This window comes from Sinocyclocheilus rhinocerous, unplaced genomic scaffold (genome assembly GCF_001515625.1).
Source record: "Sinocyclocheilus rhinocerous isolate Xijiao unplaced genomic scaffold, SAMN03320098_v1.1 scaffold1155, whole genome shotgun sequence".
NCBI lineage: Eukaryota > Metazoa > Chordata > Actinopteri > Cypriniformes > Cyprinidae > Sinocyclocheilus > Sinocyclocheilus rhinocerous.
Genome location: NW_015629044.1, coordinates 377,361 through 401,574, shown reverse-complemented (window position 1 = coordinate 401,574; position 24,214 = coordinate 377,361). Strand labels below are relative to the sequence as shown.

Here is a 24,214-nt window from a genome sequence, read left to right as displayed (position 1 = left end):
GCCGTGTCCACTATTGAATCTGACACACATTTCTGAGGAAGAGAGGCACCCTTTCCAATAGATCCGTCATGGACGGACACAGCGGGGACTGGAGAACAATAGTTTCTCTCAGTGTTTAGACAGGTGCTGATGTGAAGAGGAAAAACAAATTAGTTCAAGCACTCAGAATAAAGCACCATCTATTATTATATTTGCGTGCTGCGTGGAAACAGTTGTCGGCTAAATACTGTCTGAGGAAGCGCTTTTGCTGCCTTCATAATGTTGTGAAGCAGTTTTTCTGGTAGATGCTTCAGCAAAAACTAATTCTTAAGAAGACTGGCAATTACACATGATGACAGGGAAGATTGAGGTGTCTTTTGCTAAGCAGTAAACATGTTCACTGGGTGTGTTCCTTCTAGAGCTGAAATAGTACAGTGCTCAACATTTTGTCAATGCGTTAAACAAAATCACTTGACATGCCTTGATTTCTGTCAGTTACACCTAACTTTTATTAAGCTCTTGAAAAGTACTATGACTTGAGACAGGCAAAATTGGATTTAACTAGTAGATGGGATCATCACCGTCCATGTCACTTTAAGTGTAAAGACGTAGTGTTCTTAGTGTTGGCCTCTACAGTTTTCTCAGATTTATACCCAGGCCATGTGATTCCTAGTAGAAGATGCCACAAGAGGGACATTACATTCTTTCAGCTTCACCTCAAACCAGTCAATAAGGTCATTTCCGAACAAGAGATCAGTGTGCCTCCATGTGCTTGAGTGAAGATAGACAGAACCGCTGTACATTCTGAGGAAAACGCCTCTTGGAATGTTGTAGGATGTATAGTGAGATCCTTCGTTCTTTTATATGGCTGTTTGTGGTCGAGTGACTGTGAAAAGCAGTCATCCATTTCTTATCAGTAGAAGTTTAATTGTAGGCATGAACTTTGGTGATGTGAGGCTGTTCAGAGGGTGATGACGGATGCATTTCCTGTAAATGTGAATGTGTGGAAATGAGGGAAAGGCAAAATATGTCCAGAAGAACTGGCCTTAACCTTCCTGTTGTGTAATTTGAGACTGACTGCATGCTGTATCTTGAGGGTACATTTTTGATCAAGCAGATCCAGGATCATGTGATGATATTGTGTTGATTCCTGGTACTGATTCACTAAAGTCTAGCCTACATAAAAACAAAGGACGATGGTTTTCTTTGCTTTTTCAGCTTATACAGTGCATTCCTCACAGCATTATAGGAGTCATAGAATAAAGATTGACGAGATATAGGGCCCCTGGTAAAGCCTTGTGGGATAAGGGAGGCTAAGCTTGAAGGCCTGTATGAAATATCTATGTACTGAGTCTATGTATGTGTATATGAACACTACTGAGGAGAAAAAAATTGGACTGCCAAGTTAAGTTATGAATTTTTGTGTACGTCACTCAGCATGACACAAATTGACCTTGAACTCCAGAAACTTTAGACCTTGAACTCTAGAAATGTGCCATTTAAGGAATAGATGTCCAAATAACGTCTGCTCAAACTTACACTATAGGCCTATAGTATAATCTTGCACTATATAGTCACTGGGCAAAAAAATAACCGCAGCTAGCCCCTGTATGCATATACAGAATTCATAGTGTGTATTTTATTTTTCATTTTAGTTTAATTTAGTTTTGTTAATTTAATTATTTATTTTGTATTTATTTTATCTTTCATATACAGAATTCACAGTGTGGATATAATTTTATTTTATAATTTTTTAATAATTTACTTATTTATTTTAATTATTGTATTTATTGTTTAATTATTTATTTATTTTTTCTTGATTTTTTTTTTATAAGAAAGCTTGTAGATAGTGGCACAGAATGTCAATCACAGGTATTTAATTTATGACTGAGCTAGATTGGGGGCAATTACAGTAACTTGCCTCTTTTTTTTCCCTTGGCTGTATCTCAAAGACTCGTATGCGCACATACCTTCCAAATTTGCCATGTGACTGTCTCACAAAACACTAATTATAACTTCATCTTTCTAAAGTATTTGGGTGTAAATGGTAGTTTATGGAGGCAAGGGAAGGTTAGTAATACATAGTAAGCTGACGGATCTCAGCTCAGCCTCTGTTTGATTATCATTCCTAAAAACACATCCACCCAAAACTAAACATCTGTACAAGATGGTCAAGCTTTATTCAACCTTTGTTTACCCTTTGATAAGTATTTAGAAAAGGTAGTTTCTGAGATGTTTCTCTTAGATCACATTCTACAAAAAGCTGCCAAGTTACAATTAGAAAGACATAGGAATCCTGGAGAACACAATGTGGCTCAGGCATGTTTCTATGTAATTGCCTGACAGTTGATACCACATATTGAGTGTATGTGGACTGAAGCCCATCAAATGCCATTATCAGCCACGAGTTCCTTTTTTCACCCTTGTTTTAATCATTATTCCTATTTGGAACATTAGATGCCAAATCTGAAATGGTAATGAAAGCACACTGGTGTTGAATAGCACATGCAGTTATACTGGATCAGGATGATGGAGGAGCTAAATTCAACTCAAAAGGCTACAAAGGTGTAACAGAGAGTATCTGTAACTATGTGAAAGCTTTTCATGGCCCTCGGGGGGGGGGTGAATACAGTGCCTTATTCACATCGCTGCAATGCTGAAAATGGCAGCTCGGAATTCAGCTTCCAGATGTGCCTTAGCAGAGGTGGGCTCACAGAGAGTGAGCTATGTGCTTAGGGTGGTGTTTCAAGGGGTCGTCTGGGAATACCTGTGAGGAATGTGATGGTGGGGGATGGAAAAGCGCAACAGGCCCAAACTTGCCCCCCCAATACCCCCCATCCGCCTGGCCAACAATTTACTCTCCCTGTAGGTGCATCTCTAAAACTTTCCCTCTCAGAACTATCAGGTTAGGAAAGGAGCTACATTTACACTACAGCTGTTTATTATCATATGATCTTTATGTGTTTAACAGAAATGTCATGGATAGATAATATACATGCATCAGTGACTGTATGGTGTCCCCTTGACCTCCCCCACTTGTCTCTTTGACGACCCCCTCTGCAATCATCCTCAGGCCCTCTCTCTGTTTGCCTTGCAGCCCCTCACCATAAACCTTAGGTCCAAAGTAGCATGACAGCTAGTGTCATAAAACCATGAACTGCATGATCCTGAATCTATGTGAACGCATAGTACACATGAGGAAACATCTCTTTTATTCCTTTTCATGTGGCTTCCTTTAGAAGGGGTCACAGCTATACTGACTGTGCAAGGTATTTTGGTTATTTGTGGCAGACAACATTTAAAGGAATCGTTCACCCAAAAATGAAAATTCATCATTTATTCAGCCTCATGTCATTCCAAACCTGTATGACTGTCTTTATTCTGTAAAAAAAAAAAAACTAACACAGATATTTTGCAAAATGTCTCCGTGTTTTGCTGTCTGTCAATGGGGTCCAATGTTGTTTTGGACCTGGTTGACTTTTATTGTATGGACAAAAACTGTTGAAATGTTCTTTTGTGTTTCAAAAACACATAAAAATAGGAAAACAGTTGTCTGGAATGATAACTTTAATTTTTGGTTGAACTGTCCCTTTTGATCTTATTTTAGAAACCAACGGGAATGTGTCTAGCCCATGAGTGAATCTACTTTTTCCCAGAGGGACAAACAGTCCCGAGCTGCATTGAACCTGGTTAACAGGAAATTACAAAAGGACCCAAAATGCCCTAAATGAAGGAATGTCAACAAATTCTTTCACAGGAAGCATATAATCATCACAGGAGGCATCAACATCTATCCAATTTCCCAAAGAGCCATAACTCGCAGCAAACGAGACTCAGTCGAGAGGAAAGAGAGTAGGGCAAAGAAGGAGCTTCTCAGGTTTCTCTCTTTTATCAGATTGTGCAGGCATTGTGCTGCTCCATGTGTTAACAGAGAGGATTAAACTGCAGCAAAGCTTTGAGAAAGAATATTGAACAGCAAAGAGATGGTGCGCTTGGCTGCCAGCGTAATTATTTCCTGAGCGTTTGACAGGGTGCCAGTAATTACCTGATACCAGCCCCTTTTTATCTCAGTCAAAGGGGAGTACAAGTTTACACTTGCATGTGCTGCACCGTAAAAAAAGCTGTTAGACTGTGCCACTTGGTTTGCTGTCCCTCCCTCGCTTTGTGTCTTTTCTTTCGCTTTTCCGAAACTGTAGTCAGCTAAAGTGGTGCGTACTTCTTTGCCAAAGTGCACTTCTCCATCACTTTGAGTGCCATTGTGAGAGTACACACGGCAACTTTAACCTCTCCTCCATTGAATCAAATGGCACCCTAATGGTGTCCTCCTCATATTAAATGTCTTCTGGGGTGCTGAAAAGAATGACATTGCTTGTAGTGATGCACAGTCGGCCTTACCAAGGGACTTGCTGCTGGAATTCGATTAGGCTTAAACTTTCACAGCTGTGCGGATGGTGACGAGCGAGCTGAAACAAAGGGTCTGTGGTCTCCTCACTGTATGTGATTTCATTTAGTGCCTGTAGTCTTCGTGACTCTAATTGGTAGCATACCCTACGGTGTCCCTGGCTCCAGCCCTGCCTCCTGCCGGGTGAAGATAAAATCAGGGCTGCTGGGCGAGATGCTATGATAACTTCACACTGATATCTGCTTGTTTACACAAGGCAGCACCTGAAGAGGGTTGAAAATCTCAGGTTATGCCTCTGATGTTCTGTCATGGTGCCTGGGTTTTTGATATGCCAATGATGGCACGTGAGCCGAGATAGTACTGCAAGCACTTCATGGCATCATAGCCTAAACAGATCCAATTGTCATCACATGGTGCAATGGTGTGTACATTAAATGCTCAAGCTGCCACTTCTAATTGGGTCTGCCACAGAGCTGTTAGAACATTTGTACTGTTCACCACTGGAATTCTCAGTCACGGTGAAGGACTGTTGTAATCCAAGCCTTCAGCCCCTGACACTGTGTCTTTGAATTGGTCCTTTGTGCTGGAGGAAAAGCCACTGCCTCTCACAAAGGGAAAAGGTCGAAAAGCACTGTTTGCATTCGGCTTTGTGTTGCTGCTTCGGAGAATGAGGGGATTATACAGTGTCACCACAATTTACATGCTCCAGGTGTAGACTTACCGCTCTGCCCCACAAGAGATTGTTTCCACTGTCTTATTGTACATTTCCTTAGCACATGTTTTTAATTGACAGCAAATGTTGATGTTGTGGTGACATGAATAATTTTTACTTCACACTCTGTGTGGATTTTGATGCAGCTGGTATTTTAAATTCTGTTTTTGTGAATATTTTCATATTCATTATTCATAATCAGTATGCTGTCTTGTTTTCTGGTGAAAAACAAATCAAATATAATTTAAAGAAAAACATTTACATGAGGAGCAAAAATAATGGGTTTTCAAAGGTTTGTTTTCAAAGGTGTGTTTTCATATCTCAACTTAACTATATCATGCTTTTGTTTGTTTGTTAATTTATCTAGTCTCCGTATATTTACAGTGGGTACGGAAAGTATTCAGACCCCCTTAAATTTTTCACTCTTTGTTATATTGCAGCCATTTGCTAAAATCATTTAAGTTAATTTTTTTTCCTCATTAATGTACACACAGCACCCCATATTGACAGAAAAACACAGAATTGTTGACATTTAATAAATTTGCAAAAATGTCAACAATTCTGTGTTTTTCTGTCAATATGGGGTGCTGTGTGTACATTAATGAGGAACAAAAATTAACTTAAATGATTTTAGCAAATGGCTGCAATATAACAAAGAGTGAAAAATTTAAGGGGGTCTGAATACTTTCCGTACCCACTGTATAAATGTCTCAATACTGCTAAATTATTGACTCTTTCGTATGAAAGATTATTAACCGATTGTTTGTGCTGTGTGCAAATATTTTCATCTACCTTAGTCACAATCTCTTAAAGACTTACGAAATATAACCTGGATGCTAGAATGAAGCATATCTGTTCACAGTTGTTATATCACACTCAAAGCAAGATTGCACAGACACCATTGTAATTATGGCTTGGTCCTTCAAAATCTGTCTGACAGGCGTCCATTCAGAGAGGGCTACAGGCTGCCCTCACCGTGAAGTGTATCCTTTTAAGGTTTTAGTGCCTCTTTTAATCAAAAACAGGAAATGACTGTCTTAGCTGATTTATGATTTCTATCATGAAAGAAGTCCAAAACTTTGATGTATTATCACCAATTTAGAAATGTATTACCTGAAAAATTATAGCCTAGTGTTTCTGGAACTGAAATTTGCCCTTTGGTTATTAGGTACAATTTAACCTACCTCATTTTATTACACGTCTTTTATTATTCATTAAGCCTTCAAGAGTGTCTTCTTACATTAAAAATTAATCAAGTTTGTGTCTTTTTTCCTCATACAGCTCTGAAGAGGTCCTTTGATATCGATGATGTGAATGAGATCCCCACATTCTCCCCTACATCTTCTGTCACATCTCCCATCAGCCCGAGTGCAATCCTCAACAAGACAAATGATATGAGGAGTCCAGGGAATCAAGTGTCTCCTCCTTATCGCTCCAGGATTAGTATCAGCTGCAGTCCTGCCCACAGCCCCGTTATGAGAAATAGGATGGTGTCCAGTCTCTCCTTCAACCGAGGGACAATGGGAAAGCCCACTATCAATGCCAGCTCTGGGATCAACCGAGCTGCCTCTTTTCAAAACAAATTCAACCCCAATGGCTTCACTTCATCTTCCGGGCCAGGAAGTGACAACGACAGTCTCCATAGCTCCTCTTCCAGTCTGGAGTACCAGGCCTCTTCAAAACTCTGCTCCTACACAAGCCCACACCAGAATCCAGTTGGTGTTGGGGAATTCAAGGCCCAACATTTAGGCAGCCCTGCCCTGAAGAAGTTCTCCTCACATGGAAACATGTTCCATTCAGAGCTGGATGGTCCTCTGGTCATCCCAACTGAACCCATGGGTATTAGCCATGGCTCCATGCCTTCTTTGGACCTCCAGATGGAGACTGCAGGAATGAGGCGAGTGATTTCGCCTGGATCACGATTCACCAATACAGGTCCGCAGTGGAGCACAATTCCCCATAACATTCAGGACAGCAGTACCTATGCAAGGGACTCCTCTATCAACACCCAGTCACCTAGACCTAAAGATCCAGTGCGCCTTAACAAGTTCCCTCTTGACCTTGACAACTTGGTTTTCAAGTCTCAGACGGAATCTCCGGGAGCACCTAAACCACCTCCAAGATTCCACACACTATCCAACAGTCCCACTGTCTCAACAAGTTCCTCTGCATCCATCAGCAGCCTGGACAGCACCGAACTACCCATGGCCCACAACAACAACAACAACATCATTGAAAAGAAAGAGCCCATCACTCCTCCTGGAGCTATCCCAGTACCCAACATCAGTGAATCTCCTGTGCCTCTGTCTCCAGCCCAGACTCCACAGTTTAATGTGGTCTCTAAGCCCCAAGTTGTCCAGATGGCCCCTGCCTCACCTTCCCTGTCAGGACAGATGGAGATCAGCAATTATATTGATCAGGACGATATCCATGTCAAAGAGAGCGTGGGTTCCATATTACAGCGAATTGCTTCTTTCTCCAAAGTGGAAACTAAGGTGCCAGTGTCTGAGCCAAGTCGGGTCATCCCCCTGAGTAATGGCATCAAAAAAGATTTACCAGCAATACAACGTAAGGAACTCAAGAGATCAGAAGGTAAGATGTAGTGTCCTTAATATTCCAGTTTAAGAGTCTTAATTACTAATAACTTGGGTTATTAAAGTTAACCATAAGAACTGGGTCACTGTTCATGTCACTGGTGGTTATGCTTCATGTCGAAAAAAGGTTTTCTGTTGAGTGTGTACTTAAAATGGGAGGTATGCCCTTTGCAATGAACACAATTAGTTAAGTAAACAGAACTGTGTGGGCCTAAAGGCAGCACTTTATTTGAAGTGCTGCTGTCATCACAGCTGTCTTTCTGCATCTTACTGACGTACTGTAGAAAAAAAGCTTGATAGGAGGGAAGAAAAATGACACAAAAAAGAGGAATTCCTGGCATATCAACAAATAGCTGAGTGCAAACAGTGATAGCAGTTCAGGGGAGCCTGTCATCACTACCTACCCAGTAAAGTGATCCCTGGCAGACATAGCTGAGTCGAACGCTGCCAGAGGCTACAGAATCAGCCCCTTATACAGTTAAATTTCTCAGGTGTGTCAATCTCTGCTACCATGATCTCACCCAATCCAGAGATACCTACCTTACTTACTGTTGGGATTAGTGCAGTCCAGACAGGGTTTGGAGTCTTGGCACCATAATTATGTTCTTATGTATGGCTTTACATAGCAATTGACAATAATGAATTCAGAACTGAAGCTTAGTGATATCAAAGGCATCAGGGTGGAAAGCATATATGGGGTGGAAAGTTCATAGTCAGCACCATGGTCATTATGTATTGTCACGCTCTGGTGTCAAAAGACTAATGTCCTGACTCAAAAGATATTTAAGTACATTTACTTTTACATTTATTCATTTAGCAGATCCAAAGCGACTTCATCATAAGGATGACACTAAGCTCCACCCTCCTTGGTTACTGTTGCTGACAAAACATTAACAGAACACCCCATAGAAATAAACTGTAAATTTCCATGAGCAGCATGGTTTTCTGTAAAATGTACTTATACAGTAGAATAAATTAACTGGAAATCATGTTGAAAGCCATTTTTTTTCAAACAGTTTTTATGCAATAAAATGATTGAAAATGGGCAAGACTGTTGATCAGAATTGCTCCAAATGCTTCTTATAGTCAACTGAAAAAAAGCCACATTTGAACGCAATTACACACGATAACTGTTCAATTTTGTTGTTGTGGCAACACTATCACTAGAGCCATCAACAGCTATTTACCATGTTTTTGGATACTTTCAATAAAATTTGAATTCGGCAAACACACAGCTCTTCCATATACTTGCATTAGAAAAGAACAAAACTTAACTGAATTGGAAATGGCATATTACCAAACTATTCTTATTATTTCTTCTATATATTTACATGGCAGAAATAGTAAGAGTAGTATGCATTCCTGTGACGAGTGGGGCGGGGCCAAGAGCCGTGGGAGCGGAGTGAGGCCGGTGGAGTAAATGATGATGAGCGACACCTGCGCCACTCACCAGTCTCGAGTCCGGCCCCGCCCCACACGTCACAATTCCAAATTCAGCATTTGTCTTTTTGAAAAACATGTATTTGAGACACTGTGAGACAACAGAAAGAGATAAGACTGTTGATAGAAACCGTATGAGCAAACAGAAAACATAATAGTCCTAAATCTTGAATCAATAATAGTAATGATGAGGATGGAGTTAGGCTTCTATAAATGTTGGTTGCTAACATTAATGACATAATTATGGTGTGCTACACCTCTGTGAAACTAAGGCAAAGCCTTAAAATGGTGACATGTGTGCTTGTTGGATCCATATAAATGGCAATATGTTTGATGTTGCACTGGTGTACCACAAACCGTAATGAATTTTGACATATTTTAGATGAAAGTACATGTTGGGAAAGCTGTGGTTTTGATTGGAATTTTCAGCTCCACATGTTGTATATTTGCCTCTTTCTGTTGGGTTTTTCCCTCTGTCTTCACTTCCTGGGGTCATGTTGCAGAGGGGAGAGGGGTGCATTTCCTGACCTGAGAAAACGGAGAGCATTGAACTGGAGGGAATCAGTGGGCGCCTGCAACTATGTTTGGACACGTAGATCCTTCTTGTATAGCTTTCTAGCAGCGTTGGTTGTGCGTCTCACAAGTAAGTTAAAGGGGTCATATGATGTTGCTAAAAAGAACATTATTTGGTGTATTTGGTGTAATGAAATGTGTTTATGCGGTTTAAGGTAAAAAAAAAACACATTATTTTCCACATACTGTTGTAGGGATTTCTATCATATACGGACACTACTATAATGCCCCGATCAGCCATCATGAGGTTTGCTAATCGCCCCCAGCACATAAAGACTAATCCAATCAAGAGATAACACTGAGCTCTTTTGGTATCAGGACTACAACTGAAAATACCTCGTGATCGCGAATGTATAGAAACCAGTGTAGATCCGTTAACTCATTCCTTCAATTTTCTGAGTTGTACGTGTGTGTGTGTGTGTGTGTGTGTGTGTGTGTGTTTTAGCTTAGTTTTGATGTAATCTAGAGTAGCCAATAAAATTCATGTTTCATTTATAAAGAATCATTGTTGGTGTCATATAATTTCAAGGTTAAAACTGTTGCCAAAAAGATCCCTTGCTTGCTGCCTAGCTCGTAGCTTACTCATAATAATTACTATAATAGCTTACAAATTATCATAATTGTGTTGACCGTGGCCAGGGAAATACAAAGATTTAAGTTGTTAAAATACACTGAGGTCACGGCTCGCTGGACGGCCGTTGATTTAAAGTGTAAAATAACAAATTTGAAATCAGTTCGAATCAGGTTGACTCTGAATCTTCAGATCCGAGTCCTTTCAAAACCTGAATGAATTAATAATAATTAATTCCATTACAATTATGTAATCAAAGTCATTACACTGTACATTATTGTTTCTCCTCTATCCCCCGCCTTTCTAAAACGCGCGATTTTTACAAAGACGGAAATGTTACGCCCCTTACCATATTGTGATGCCTTGTCCCGGCCGGAGCAACGAGACAAAAACATGAAAACCCATTATAAACGAGGCATTTGTTGCATCCAGTGGGGACATAATTACGGATTATAAAAAGTGTATGTATTTCCTCAGCGACCAGCACGGATCAGCTCCAGGCATGACGAAGCGGATATCGTCCTCTTTTGGAAGGCCAAACAAAGTAGTTTCGCTTTCACAACGAAACACACAGCGCCTTCACGACATGGCAGTGCAACAACAATACTACAGCGAGAATAAAAGTTATGCCGCCTTCCTTTGCGTGAACATTTGGGCGGTGTTATGCAAATCTTCCCACATTGTGACGTAGATATGTGGGGGCATGTTAGAATGAGCCTTTTAGGTAGGCGTGGTTGACTCTTAACTTTTATAAAGAATATCTCTTTGGATTTGAGACTTTAGTCTTTGCAACTTTACAGATCTTCTTTATGCACCAAGAGCTTGCAACACTCCAAAGAGAAAGGAAATCGCATCATATGACCCCTTTAACATCAGGGTGGGCGTCTTTACATCTGCTCTAATCCCAGGCAGCCAGGCCCACATGCTGAAACATCTCTGAAACATAAACATGACTTCATTTACACAATGATTTATCATTTCCAGTGTTAGGAAGTGTGGCAAAATAGGTGCTGCCCCAGGCTTGTACCTCAGGCTGAGCTGTGCTGTTTGCTGTTTGTCAGATGGTTGAGCTGTAAAGGCTGCGCTGATGAGTTCGGATGAAACCGACTTCCCAGTAGTTGCATCGGTGGAAGTCTGGGATGTGGGTGCTGTTTATGTCATGCTATCTGCTTCAGATAGTGTTTTCAGTGGTTCGGTGGTATCTTGTTTTCTTTTCATTTTTTCCCTCAAAATATCTGGGCGCAGTGCGTATACGGATGTAGCCCTTCCACAGAGCCAATGGGAAATGCCCGCCCATGTTTTCATCATGTTCCATGTGCATTATGACTTGTTTTATTTTTTGAAATGGGATTATATTTTGGCCTTACGTCATCCACCCATCATTGAGCTATATGTAGGCCCTTTGCACAGTTTCCTGTGATAACAAGGGAAAAGATCATTCACTGTTGAGGCCAAACACACAACACGCTCCCAACTGTGTTTATAGCTGTCCTGGGACAACAGGGCTTCCCATTTCATTTATGCTATCAGTAAACACTAATGTTAACGACGTAAAATATAGGATTATCGTGATGATTTGAAGTACATTTTTGAGAATGTATTTATTTATTTATTTTACTAATTCTGCAGACTATAAGAGTATGTGTTACATTTGATAAGGAACTTGCTTCTTAACCATAATGAAAAAGTATGCTCTGTAAGTATGCATGTGTACTATGTAGGCTTGCCACGGTATATGGTGATGGGTACGAGAGACGATGTGGAATTTTGTATTGGGTAAATAAAACGTACTTAACAGTTCCTTATTATTAAAGAGTGACATATTTGTGGTGTGTTGGTTGAGTTTTGGAAAAGAACACGATTATTATTTATTTTTTCTATTTTTAGTTTGAATTTCATAAATTAAATTCAGTGTTTAAAATCAGATAATCTTATGTTATAGTGTAGTCAGTTATGCAATGAAAATGATCCCAGTAACAGCAATCAGCAGTTTAGTCTTTGAATGTTATGCCACACCAGTGTGAAAATTATGAAAGTCTAGTATGAATACGATCTTACTACATACTACAGTATAGGTCTTCAACCTGCAAAGTTTATTTCCGACCTGCTTCAGCACACCTGGCCTGTGACTTTTCAAGTGATCTTGAAGACCTTGATTAGCTGGTTCAGGTGTGTTTGATTAGGGTTGGAGCTGAACTCTGCAGGACAGTCGTGGGTCCCCAGGAGCAGGGCTGAAGACCTATGTACTACAGTATTACGGGATCATAAGTGTCCATCAGATGCACACTTCAGAGGAGGTAAGTAGGTCTAGTGGTCTATAGTGTGCAATTACAAATTAATATTTCAATCTTGTTTTAATCTGTAAAATTCAGATGCTCTAGAATAATTTCTTAATAATTGCTTAAAGGTTGAAGTGTGTAATTTTTTCCATCACTAGCATCACCAAACAGAATTGCAAAAATAATGGTTGTAACAAACATTCCTCTCATCTTCCATTGGCCAAGAAAACAGATAGACCCACCCCAAACTCGCATCATTTGTTGAGCCAGTGTTACTATGCTGGTATGGTTGGAATTCTCAAACAAACAGAGCAATGTTTTGACAGCACAGCACCAAAAAATAATCCCAAAATAAATAAATAAATAATTGGATTTAATGAACATTCCTCCCATCTTCTATTGGCTAACCAAAAATATATTCCTGCACCCAAACTCACATTGTTTGAGCCAGTGTTGCTATGCTGGGCTGGTTGGAATTCTCAAACAAACAAGGCAATGTTTTAGCAGCACAGAGAACTGTTTTTACACTATTTTGTGTGTAAAAAAAGAAAAGAAATAAAAGGGCTTTTTTTAAATAGTCCACTTATGACTGAAAACCATTTTACAAGTTGCGCAGATCTTGATGAGGTGGACTGACTCATGTTCTCCCCTTCTTGTTTCTTACATTTATTGAAGTCTAACACCGATATAGACATATATAGTAGGTCTTGTAAAATCAGGCATCGTGTTACAACTGGCTGTAAAAATGAAAAAAAATTTCTGCTAATGCATGTTAGCTGCTTAAATTATTGTTTTGGTATCACTCCCCACTGCTCCAAGATGTTTTGCTAGTAAAAAAAAAAACATGACAGCAAAAACAGCCAAAAAAAAAACTGCTCTCTTCCTCTAACAGAGAGAGAGAGAGAGAAATCATCTTTGAAGCTGCTCATAAATACAGCAAGACCTCTAGAACAGACGACTGTTTCTCTTCTGAAACCGCCTCAGCTACTTATGTGGTAAAATAAAGCATGTTTGGAGTCTGCTGATGAGCTGCGTTTCTTTTCATCACGATGACCTTAGAAGTTCCTCACATATCCGGAGTTTAAAATTCCGTTAACTTGGCTATTTTTTTCTTATCAGTCAAAGTGCTGCTTTCTGCATTTTTACAGTATTGAAAAATTTTTTTTTCCTTATAAGTCTCTCTCTCCCTGCATCCCCCATCTCCTAGGTCTTGGCTTCATGTCTCCACTTGCCTGATGAAGGCTGAAAGCTCGTTGCTCCCTTTTACAGCACAATTTATTCTAGATCTAATGACAATGATTTAGGGAATAAATTCTTCGCTTGCAGATGTTTAAGGCCACACTCCCATTATCCCCTCCAACTTAGGGAGAGAACAAGAGAGTGCTCTGCTTTGTAGAAAAAGTTTATCGCCTTTCTTTGAGTTAAACAGTTTACTTACTCTATCAATTTCTGTGTTTCTAATTATACATGAAGTTCAGAGAGCAAAAGTGAATTTTTGTATGGTGGTCAGTTGAGTACAAGACCTTTTTGAATCCAGGAAATTAGTGTTTTTCTTTTCTTTCTTCCTTTTTTAAGCTGTTTATGGTCCGTGTTTGGTGCCATTTCCAATCGTATCACAGCTTCTTTTGTATTGAGAAGGAAATGTGTTTCCTTAGCAGATAAGACAACATTAACAAGCAGCAGTATTCTTATCTTAGGCCCATAGAGGTGGGTCAGTAATGGGATCGACTTGCCTGTTTACCAGGGTTACAGTTTAATTTATCATATTATAATGTACAGCTGGGATTTACTAAAGATTACATTTAATACTGTTGTTAAATTTGTATTGGTTTTAAGGATTAAATTTAAGTGAACGCCAGATGATGATAAAGGTAATGTAAATGTACAGGGGTTTTCAGCGCAGTAAAATGTGACAATAGTTTTTGTTTACTTTTGGGCAAGGCTCTGACTCATGCTAGTGAGTAAGTATATACATGATTATATATATATATATATATATAATATACACACACACACACATATCAATTTTTTTTAAGAATTCAGGAATCTCGTTCTGTTGAATATTTAGATGTCAAAAATAAATGACATAATGGTGATCCACAGGATTGCCCTCCATTTTTGTTTTAGAAGAGGCTTGATGGTCTTGATGTGAATGAGTTCAGATCAGCTACTTATAGGGGGCTTTGTAACTGATCAGAGAAATGAGGAGGTTTGGGAAAAAGATAACTGAATGGGACTCATTAATTCTTAGTGGAAAAATATTTTCAGCCTGAGGGAAGTATGCACACATCATGAGCTCAGATGTTCAGTTGTGTTGACAGTCTGTGCGAGGAGCTAACCTTATTACGTTTAACACAATACGCTGATAACAACACAGAACAGGTTTTTATTAACCTGATATTGTGGATGCATAGGTTCTCTGGGAGGGGTTTTTACACTTTAGACAGGGAAATCTTTGTTAAATCTGGCCCGCTTCCTAAACTAATAATGCCACAAGCGCTTAAGAGTAACATTAGTTATACTGACATTGTTGTTCAGCTTTGTAGAATTGTGGTTTCAGTATTCATGAATTATTTGAATGAAGTCTCAGTGGAGCAGAAACTAACATGTTTCATGTAGTTTATGTGGATAATCCAGCTTTTGTACTAAAGTTTGCCTTTTCACCAACAAGTAAACTTTCTTTTTGACAGTTTGAACCAACATTAAAGCAGCTGGTAACTTGATATCTGTTTGCATATGATGTGATATATGTTGTCCATTAATAACGAGTGGTATATGGTCTCGGACAGCCAATCTGCTAATGGGCTGTGCACGCAGCTCATTCCAAACATGTGACGGAGTGAGCACATCATTCAGGTCCTTGGACAGAATTGCTGATTTAGAAAGTGCCAGCAGTAATGCATGGCAGCTGGTTTGGGGCGTTTTCGATCTATCTGTATTTTTCCTCTGGTGAACAGGCACGGTGGTGGAGTGCGAGGAGGGGGTCTCAGCTTGGAGTTTATGATTTAACACGAGGGAAAAACCTGTTTCTGCTGAGAATTTACTTCTGAGACTTCATAGGTCTTTCTACAGACAAAGATGTAATTAGTCAAGCAATTTCAACAATCTGACAGCCCGTGTCCAATATATTTTCCTGGGATATGTACATAAATTGTAATTGTATTAAAAGGATTTCATTTATGAGAGGCTGCACAACTTAATAGTGTTGCATAAGACTGTCTAGTTGAACCAGATTTAGAGGAATATTTTCACCAAAAATAGATAATTCTATCTGTGATTCTGATACCAGTAGGTGTTTAAAAACTCACTGGAGAGATGATGCATATTTCAGGCAGTTTCTCGATCGCAAAACCCTTTATCTTTGATTCATTTATTACTGGTCTACTTGAAAGTAACTTGAAAATACTTTCATGAGCATGAGCGTGAGTGGCTGAACTGTCCCTTTAAGCCACACCAACTTTATGTAAATAAATGTCATATCATACATTTAAGGCCCAGTTATGGGCCAGTCATAGCATGTTATTCAGCAGAATCTTAACAATGGATGCTTTTGACTAGGGCTGGACGATATGGCCAAAATTGATATCACGATATATTCGGAAATGTGTTTAAAAATCATATCACCGTTATTGAAAAAAATTATATCGCGATACATATTGATATTGAATTATTGTCCAGCCCTACTTTTGACAAACTTTAGCCAGAACATTATCATCTTACTTTAATTAAAAATTCTCAACATATTTATTTTTTTTAGAAATATGGAATTCTTTAATCAAGGCATAGGCTCAAAGGTTCATTGAATCAGTCTGTCATCAGAAGTGCAACTTAATCCCCGCATTTGTTAGACCAAGATGTTGCTCCATTCCAGACATTTCTTTGTTGATTATCCAAGTCTGACCATCAGAGCGGTTGCTCCGCGGGGTGACTGATACAGTACCTCAGAGGTTCGATAGGGGGCCGCTTGCATCAGTCATACTGGCACGAGCAGAAATAGCGGTTTAGGGCTTCACTGATGGTCATGTTGGGTGTCAAGGATATAATCACAGACCAGGGACTGTAATCAGAGTGTGGCTGGAGTGTCTTTACTGTTACGGTAACAGCTCTGCCGTGCTGTAACATGTCGCACCTTCATTCTACAGACGTGACTCACCGGTCCTCGCTCGTGCCTTCGGTAATCTGCTGTTTGTTATGCTTGGTGAAGCCTTCTATATTTAAACTGTGAAATATGTGCTTTTGGAGGGACTGATCTCACATAGCAAAGACTTTGTTATGCAGGGAGTCCATTGTTTTGACAGCTTCTCTGCCCACATTTGGCTGACTTTGATCTGAAAAGGCCATTCGCATGTGCTATTGATTGATCTTTCTCTTGGGCCTGAGTTTCCATTTCTCTTACAGAGCTGTGGGAAATAGATGGGTCAAACAACAGACCTGCAGGTACTCTGGTTTCAAGAGAGAGAAAAATGCCACTCTTTATTCACGTTGAGTCCCAAAACTCCCTTTTATACTAAAGGACCTCAGATTGGTGCATTCAGCAGGGGGGCTTTTGGGTGATTGGCAGGCTGGTGTTTTTTCATCATTTCCATACCCTTTGTGAAGAAGGTTATCTTGACAATTGCGAAAAGAAAGTCAGGTTATGAGTTGATAGATGAAGCTGAGAGCCAATTATTTCTGTTATTGTAAAAGTCTAAACAAATGGCAGTCACAGACCGAGGGTTAGAGTCTGAGAGCAGACTGTTTATTCTCCTGATCTGAAATGAAAGGCTTGGTTATTTTATTTTATTTTTTTTAGCTGTTATCTTTTAAGCTGTTTGACATTCTCTCAGGGTTTGTATCAGCCTTCAAGGCACCATATCCTAATAAACAGGAAACGGTAAACTCTAAAGTGCTCTTTCTCACTAATTCTTTACAGTGACTCATGGGTAATGAGGGGTGTTATGTGCTCTTTCTGACAGTTGCAACAGTGAGTCTATCCCCTAAATATATGCCCTGATGTGCAAAAACAGCTCTAAACATTAAATTTCACATTGCCTGAACTAATAATAATAGTTCATAAAAATGGTGGGAAAGAGACACTCACTTATAAAAGCCTTGGGGGCAAATTCACTAAACTGTGTCACTTTTACATACTGTATTCTTATTCGACAACCACCAGCATCTGACTGGACGCTAGATGACGCATCATTAGATATGTTCGGTAATATTTTGACATTCTCTCAGGGTTTGTATCAGCCTTCAAGGCACCATATCCTAATAAACAGGAAACGGTAAACTCTAAAGTGCTCTTTCTCACTAATTCATTACAGTGACTCATGGGTAATGAGGGGTGTTATGTGCTCTTTTTGACAGTTGCAACAGTGAGTCTATCCCCTAAATATATGCCCTGATGTGCAAAAACAGCTCTAAACATTAAATTTTGCATTGCCTGAACTAATAATAATAGTTCATAAAAAAGGTGGGAAAGAGACACTCACTTATAAAAGCCTTGGGGGCAAATTCACTAAACTGTGTCACTTTTACATACTGTATTCTTATTCGACAACCACCAGCATCTGACTGGACGCTAGATGACGCATCATTAGATATGTTCGGTAATATTTTAGCAAATCAGCCAAGTGAATTATGTGGCCACATTACTTTTTTAGTGTGCCTCTATAGGTAAATGTTTCAGGTGTAGCACAAGTCCATGTTATTTTTTTAAATATTTTTTTTTTACTGAATGAAAAATGTATCCACCTCAAATGAGCATTTACATTTTTTTTTTTTTTTTAATTTCCATCTTGGTGTTTATACCATTCAGATTTTTTTTGTTTTTGAAAGAAGTTTCCTATTCTAACAAAGGCTACATTTATTTGATCGAAAATACAATAAAAAGTAATACTGTGATCCTAAGAAATCATTCTAATATGCTGATTTGCTGCTCATGTAACTTTTTTTAATTATTATAAATGTTGAAACAGTTGCACTGCTTAATATTTTTTGTTGAAACTCTGATACTTTTTTTAGGATTCTGATGAATAGAAAGATCAAAAGAACAGTATGTGTTTGAAGTAGAACTCTGTAACATTATAAATATCATTGCCACGTCACATTATTACTGTCACTTTTGATCAATTTAATGCATCCTTGCTGAATAAAAGTAGTATGTCCTTATAACAGTGTGCATCCATCAATGTTTTGATAGCTCCAAATTAGCATAAAAATACATGCATTGAAAAGTGTGGAATTAGCATATTAATTAGGCTCATTATAGATTGTGCCTTATCCAAAGATCTTCTGTGCTGGTAACTGACTTGCATGATTTGTGTAGTGAATCTTGAATCTGAAACACAGATAAACATCACTATCCGCATTCTTAGTGAATTCCCCTTTTCAATGAGTGAGCAGGAGCTTTCCATGAATTCAAGCTGTTATATCACATTACAGGAAAGCTTTAACACATACTTCACCAGTTCCCACATAGCTCCAGCTGTCTCAATACACGCAATCTTATTGTGCCGAATTGTAAAAGATTTCCTGGGGGCAACAGGAATCTGAAGTCACATCACAGAGGAGGTTTTATATGCCTTTTGTGGTAAACAACTGTCTCTTTGTCCAAATGGCCCTCTGTTTGTTTGAAGCTGATACTTCCACAGCACCTGATATAATTTGTAGACGGACGGTTCTGTCATTCATAGCTACCACAGTTCAAGGATAAATATAGAGAGTTTCTCATCATATCTGTGGTGTAGATGGGCAGGGAAGTTGCAGAACTGATCTTATTAATTCCAAGCATCTGTTTTCCTCTCTTTGAAAGGATGATAGTGTTTTGGGGAGGAGCGCAGCATCAGATGTGCATAATGGGAGGCTGCTTGTTTTTGTGTTTATCTTTTCTGACAGGACGGGGAACTACTCACGAGGAAGGAAATGCCAGATCCGTGTGCTGAACTAAACTTGTGTATTTCCCTCGTTTGAAAGCCATAATAAACTCACCCAAGTGTGTAAACATGAAAGATAAGCTCTTGCAAGATATACTTATGCTCGCCTTTGAAATCCATCCAGTTACCATAAAAAGTTAGATGTGTGCCAACTTTGGCCTGCGTTCCTCCGCCTGCGTCAGTGAGGCTTACAAACAGCCTGTATAGTCTACAATTGACAGAACAACCCACTGACCCACTGCTGGCATTCACATTCCTCGGGCCTGTCCACTGAACGAACCAATAAGCTCCATAGTAAAGTCAATCATTAATCTTTAAAACCATGCCTCATAATGTATTTTTTCCCCCCCTGCAACCAGTCCTTGATGATGAGAAATCAGCCATACTTTAAATGTGTGACTGTTGGAATCAATCAGGTACCATTCCAAGTCTGATTCTGGTTGATGCTGAAGAATAATTATTTTGAAAACATTTTTTTTTTATTATTTGTGAAACGACAAAAAAGTGGTAAAGTATTTCATTTATTTTTAACTTATTTATATAAAATACTATTGAGAAAAACTCAAAATATAAAAATTTGTATCTTTAACTATACATTGTCATATCAACAACCAATCAAGAAGTAAACTTTAAAGGATTAGTTCACTTCCAGAATAAAATAATTCATGATAATTTACTCACCCCCATGTTATCCATTTGTGGTTTAAAAAGTACAGTATATAAATTTAAAATGTTTCATTTTTTTTGGAAAATGACCAATCGTTTCACTAGATAAGACCTTTATTCCTCGGCTGGGATCCTTTGAAGCTGCAGTGAAACTGCAATTTGGACCTTCAGCCCGTTGGCCACCATTTAAGTCCACTATATGGAGAAAAATCCTAAAATGTTTTCCTCAAAAACCTTAATTTCTTTGCTACTGAAGACAGAAAGACATGCACATCTTGACAAGGGGGTGAGTAAATTATCAGGAAAATTTTATTCTGGAAGTGAACTAATCCTTTAAGATCTAGTGCAGGGATCCTCAAATCTGGCCCACGAGATCCACTTTCCTGCAGAGTTTAGCTCTAACCCTAATCAAACACACCTGAGCATGCTAATCAATGTCTTCAGGATCATTAGAAAATCACAGGTAGGTGAGTTTGATCAGGGTTGGAGCTAAACTCTGCAGCGCATTGGCCCTCCAGGGCAAGATTTGAGGAACCCTGCCATAGGCCAATGGCTCATAGGAACCAATTGCCCGAGAATTGGACTTCGCTGGTCATGCTGCATGCTTGTGGTTCACTAAAAAGAAGTGGCTCTTAAGAATAATTTGCTTGAGAATCAGACTTTGCTGGTCGTGTTGTATTTTTGTGATTTTTTATAATAATAATAATAATTTGCTCAAGAATTGGACTTTGCTGATTATTATGCTGTGTGTTTGTGAATCACAAAAAAATAACAAATCATTAAAGTCATTCGCTCAGGATTCAGATTTCACTGGTTGTGCTGTATGTTTTTGATTCTCTAAAAAGAACCGATTCACCGAGTCATTTGATCAAGAATTGGGCGTTACTAGTTATGCTGGATGTTTCACACTTAATAGAAATCCAGGGGAAACTGTATGCTAAGTATGCTAATGGAACCATTTAAAAAAAAAAAAAAGCTAGATTTGGGAGCCAGCCTCACACCTTGCGATTAGTCCAACTCTAAAATCAATTTGAATAGTAAATGTTACAAGCTCTGTTTGCCACCTCCAATAAAAATCATTCACACCCGTGTGATCATCCCTGACCCTGGACCAGACAAGCTCCAATCATCTAAGACGGCTTTATTGAAAGGGACTGAACCCGACATGCTAAACGTGTTTTGTGGGTGTAAATGATTTTTAATTAGATGAGCACTCAATTACAGCGATTGCTCTCTCAAAGTAAGTTAAGCAAATTGATGAAGCTAATGCTCATTTCAGAGGGAGATTAATTGAGGCTACACAGAGTCTTCACCCTTCTGTCTGGAGATAAGGACCACAGACACCCTGCTGAAGCCAGGAGGACATGGAAAAATGGGGGATGGGCACCACAAATAAAGCAGTTTCCTTGAGTCTTTTTGAGTCCAGGCTTGTTTGATAAGATCAACCTTGTTGATGGTTGGGTGTTGTTCTCTTCTGTTCTATGGAAAGAAAGTGATGAGACGGGGAGGGGGGGGAGTTGGGAGAGTGTAGTGGATATCGCTACTGAGAAAGGGAGTGATAGACACAGAGCATCTGGTGGTGAGATCCTGTTATTGTTAGTGTAAAGGAAAGCCCCAGCTTCAGAGGTCCTTGACCAGTTACTCTCTATAGCCAGCAGAATGGAAACGGAATAAGGATGAGGCTGTTTTGAGCTCTTTGGGGGGACAAATTGACTCCAAGCAGGAAACAGTTGGGATTGATGCCCTCCGATGTATTATAAATGTCAGTCATTATTTGCATAATCACACACCCTCAACATTTTAACTGTTTATTAAAGTTTCATTGTTTTGTTTTTTTTATGAACCAGTGCCTATAAAATGTAATCTGATGGTAAAATAATTGGCAGTACAAAAATAAATTAAAACAAACATTACAAAATATGAGCTCAAACACCACAGTAAGTTGATTTGGAATATTCATTGGAATGGCAGGAAGAATAATTTACTGAACTGAATATCAACACATTAAATTCAGAATGCATTATGGGAAATTAAGTGATCTTCTACCAATCTTTCTATAAGACACACGCTACCGTTCAAAAGTTTGGGGTCATTAAGATAACGCTAATAAGGCTGATAATCCTCAGAATGGATGCATTAAATTGGTCAAAAGTTGACATTAAAGTTACATTTATGTTACAAAAGATTTCAGATTCAAATAAATGCTTTTGTAATGTCTGTTCATCACAGAATCCTGAAAAATTTTTGCAGAGTTTCCACAAAAACATTAAGTAACACAGCAGTTTTCAGCATTGATGATGATGATAATAAGAAATGTTTCTTGAGCACCAGATCAGCATATTAGAATGATTTCTGAAGGATCATGTGACACTGATTACTGGAGCAGTGATGCTGAAAATTCAGCTTTGCCATTGGAGGAATAAATGGAAATTTAAAACATTATCAAATAGAAAAGTTATTTTAAATTATAAGACTTTTTCACAATAGTACTGTTTTACTGTTTTTTTTTTGGGTCAAATAAATGCATAAGACCTTAAGAGACTACTTTCAAAACATTTTTAAAAATCTTACCGACCCCACACTTTTGAACAGCAGTGTATAAATCTTCAAACTTTGCAGCTTTTTGCAATTTTTCAAAACTTTTAAAGGCTTTATTTGTCTTGACAGTTTGCATCTATGCACGCCACTAATTTGCACAAACCCTTTCCACCATTCTATCCTTACAACCATACAACAGAGCGCCGCCTTGCGCAAACACGGTGAGCATGTGATACATCTAACTGATTACATGCTAATAAAATCTCACCATCCCATTGCTGAGATCCTGTGAAAGCAGGTTTTCTTCTGTACATCAACGTGGAAAGCAATTTGCCAGTTTCTGGGGAGACATGACTTGGGAAGATGTCCGTTCAGGCCCAGACAACCTGGAAAAGCTAGAAAGAACGCCCAGGGCCCCCCATCCAGGACCTTGCCACACCTAGCGCCAAGCTTCAATAGCTGGACTCTGATCCCGGGAGAATTTCAGTCATTTTTCTGCCTGTCTTGTTGACTCAGTGCTGTAGTATTCAACTGTGATGGAGTAATTAACCGTGTGCAGCAGACAGGTTATTAGAAGCAGAGTTTGGTTAAGATTTTCCTGCAGGATACCTGATACGGTGTCTGATCTGGAAGCAGTACTCTGTGTAAAGGCCAGGACCATCAGTACTCCCACAGTACGGTTTAGCGCCTGTAGGCATGGCAATTTGTCTCTGCTCCACCAACAAACAAACCCAGGGGAAACAGTGCAAGGCTGGACTTGTAATAGTGGCAAGGCTGATACAAAAGACCCAGACTTTTGGCTTGTGGAAAGACAGCGGCTTTATGTAATGACTTTTCTGGCCGACCTGGAAGGAAAGGCAGGCGTTTGTGCTCAAACACACATTAACATACATGAACTCCTCACACCGTTCCACCACACACACACACACACACACACACACGGGCATACGTTTTGACACAAGCACACACAGACTCACTGATATGTTGGCTGTGGGAACATGATGCTGCCTGCTCATCACGTTTCCCTGTGGTCTTTCCAATCAGTTGCGTAAAGCACAGGAAATATAGGTCAGACAGCAGATGTGCTCTCGACTACAGGACAAATCACACCCTCTTTCAACGTGTCAGGATCAAACAGCGTAGCCGGGGGTGCCACAATTCTGCTTTCTAAATGTTTATAACCTTTCTAGAGGAGAGGAAAAATGGGAAATGGATACCGCTGTGCTCCATAATGGTGTATTTTTGGGGTTCGGTGTGTACGTGTTTGTAGAAATGTACGTGAGGGAGCTTGCGTGTACATTTGGGGATTTGTATATATAGCATCAATGATGAATAAGGATGTATTGGATAATGAAAAGGATAAATCTTTTAAAAAATGTTATCTTTGTGTTTGATGTATTCTTTGTGTTAATTTATACAATTTTCTACAAACACTAAAAGGGTCAAGTTGAGTACTCATCATGTAAACATTAATGACATCTTTTCCTTGCATCTTAAAACATAATTATTATTTTCAAAAATGTATTTCAAAGTAAAAAAAAAA

General features: G+C 39.1%; 1 protein-coding gene across 1 annotated transcript in view; it reads left to right on the top strand.

Annotated features, from left to right (window-relative positions):
* Positions 1 to 24,214, top strand: part of LOC107738615 (septin-9-like) — a 62,031-nt gene that overhangs the window by 2,084 nt on the left and 35,733 nt on the right. The window contains exon 2 of the mRNA XM_016550389.1: positions 6,375 to 7,685. Within this exon, the coding sequence (XP_016405875.1) occupies positions 6,375 to 7,685 (1,311 nt within the window). The remainder of the gene's footprint in view (positions 1 to 6,374; positions 7,686 to 24,214) is intronic.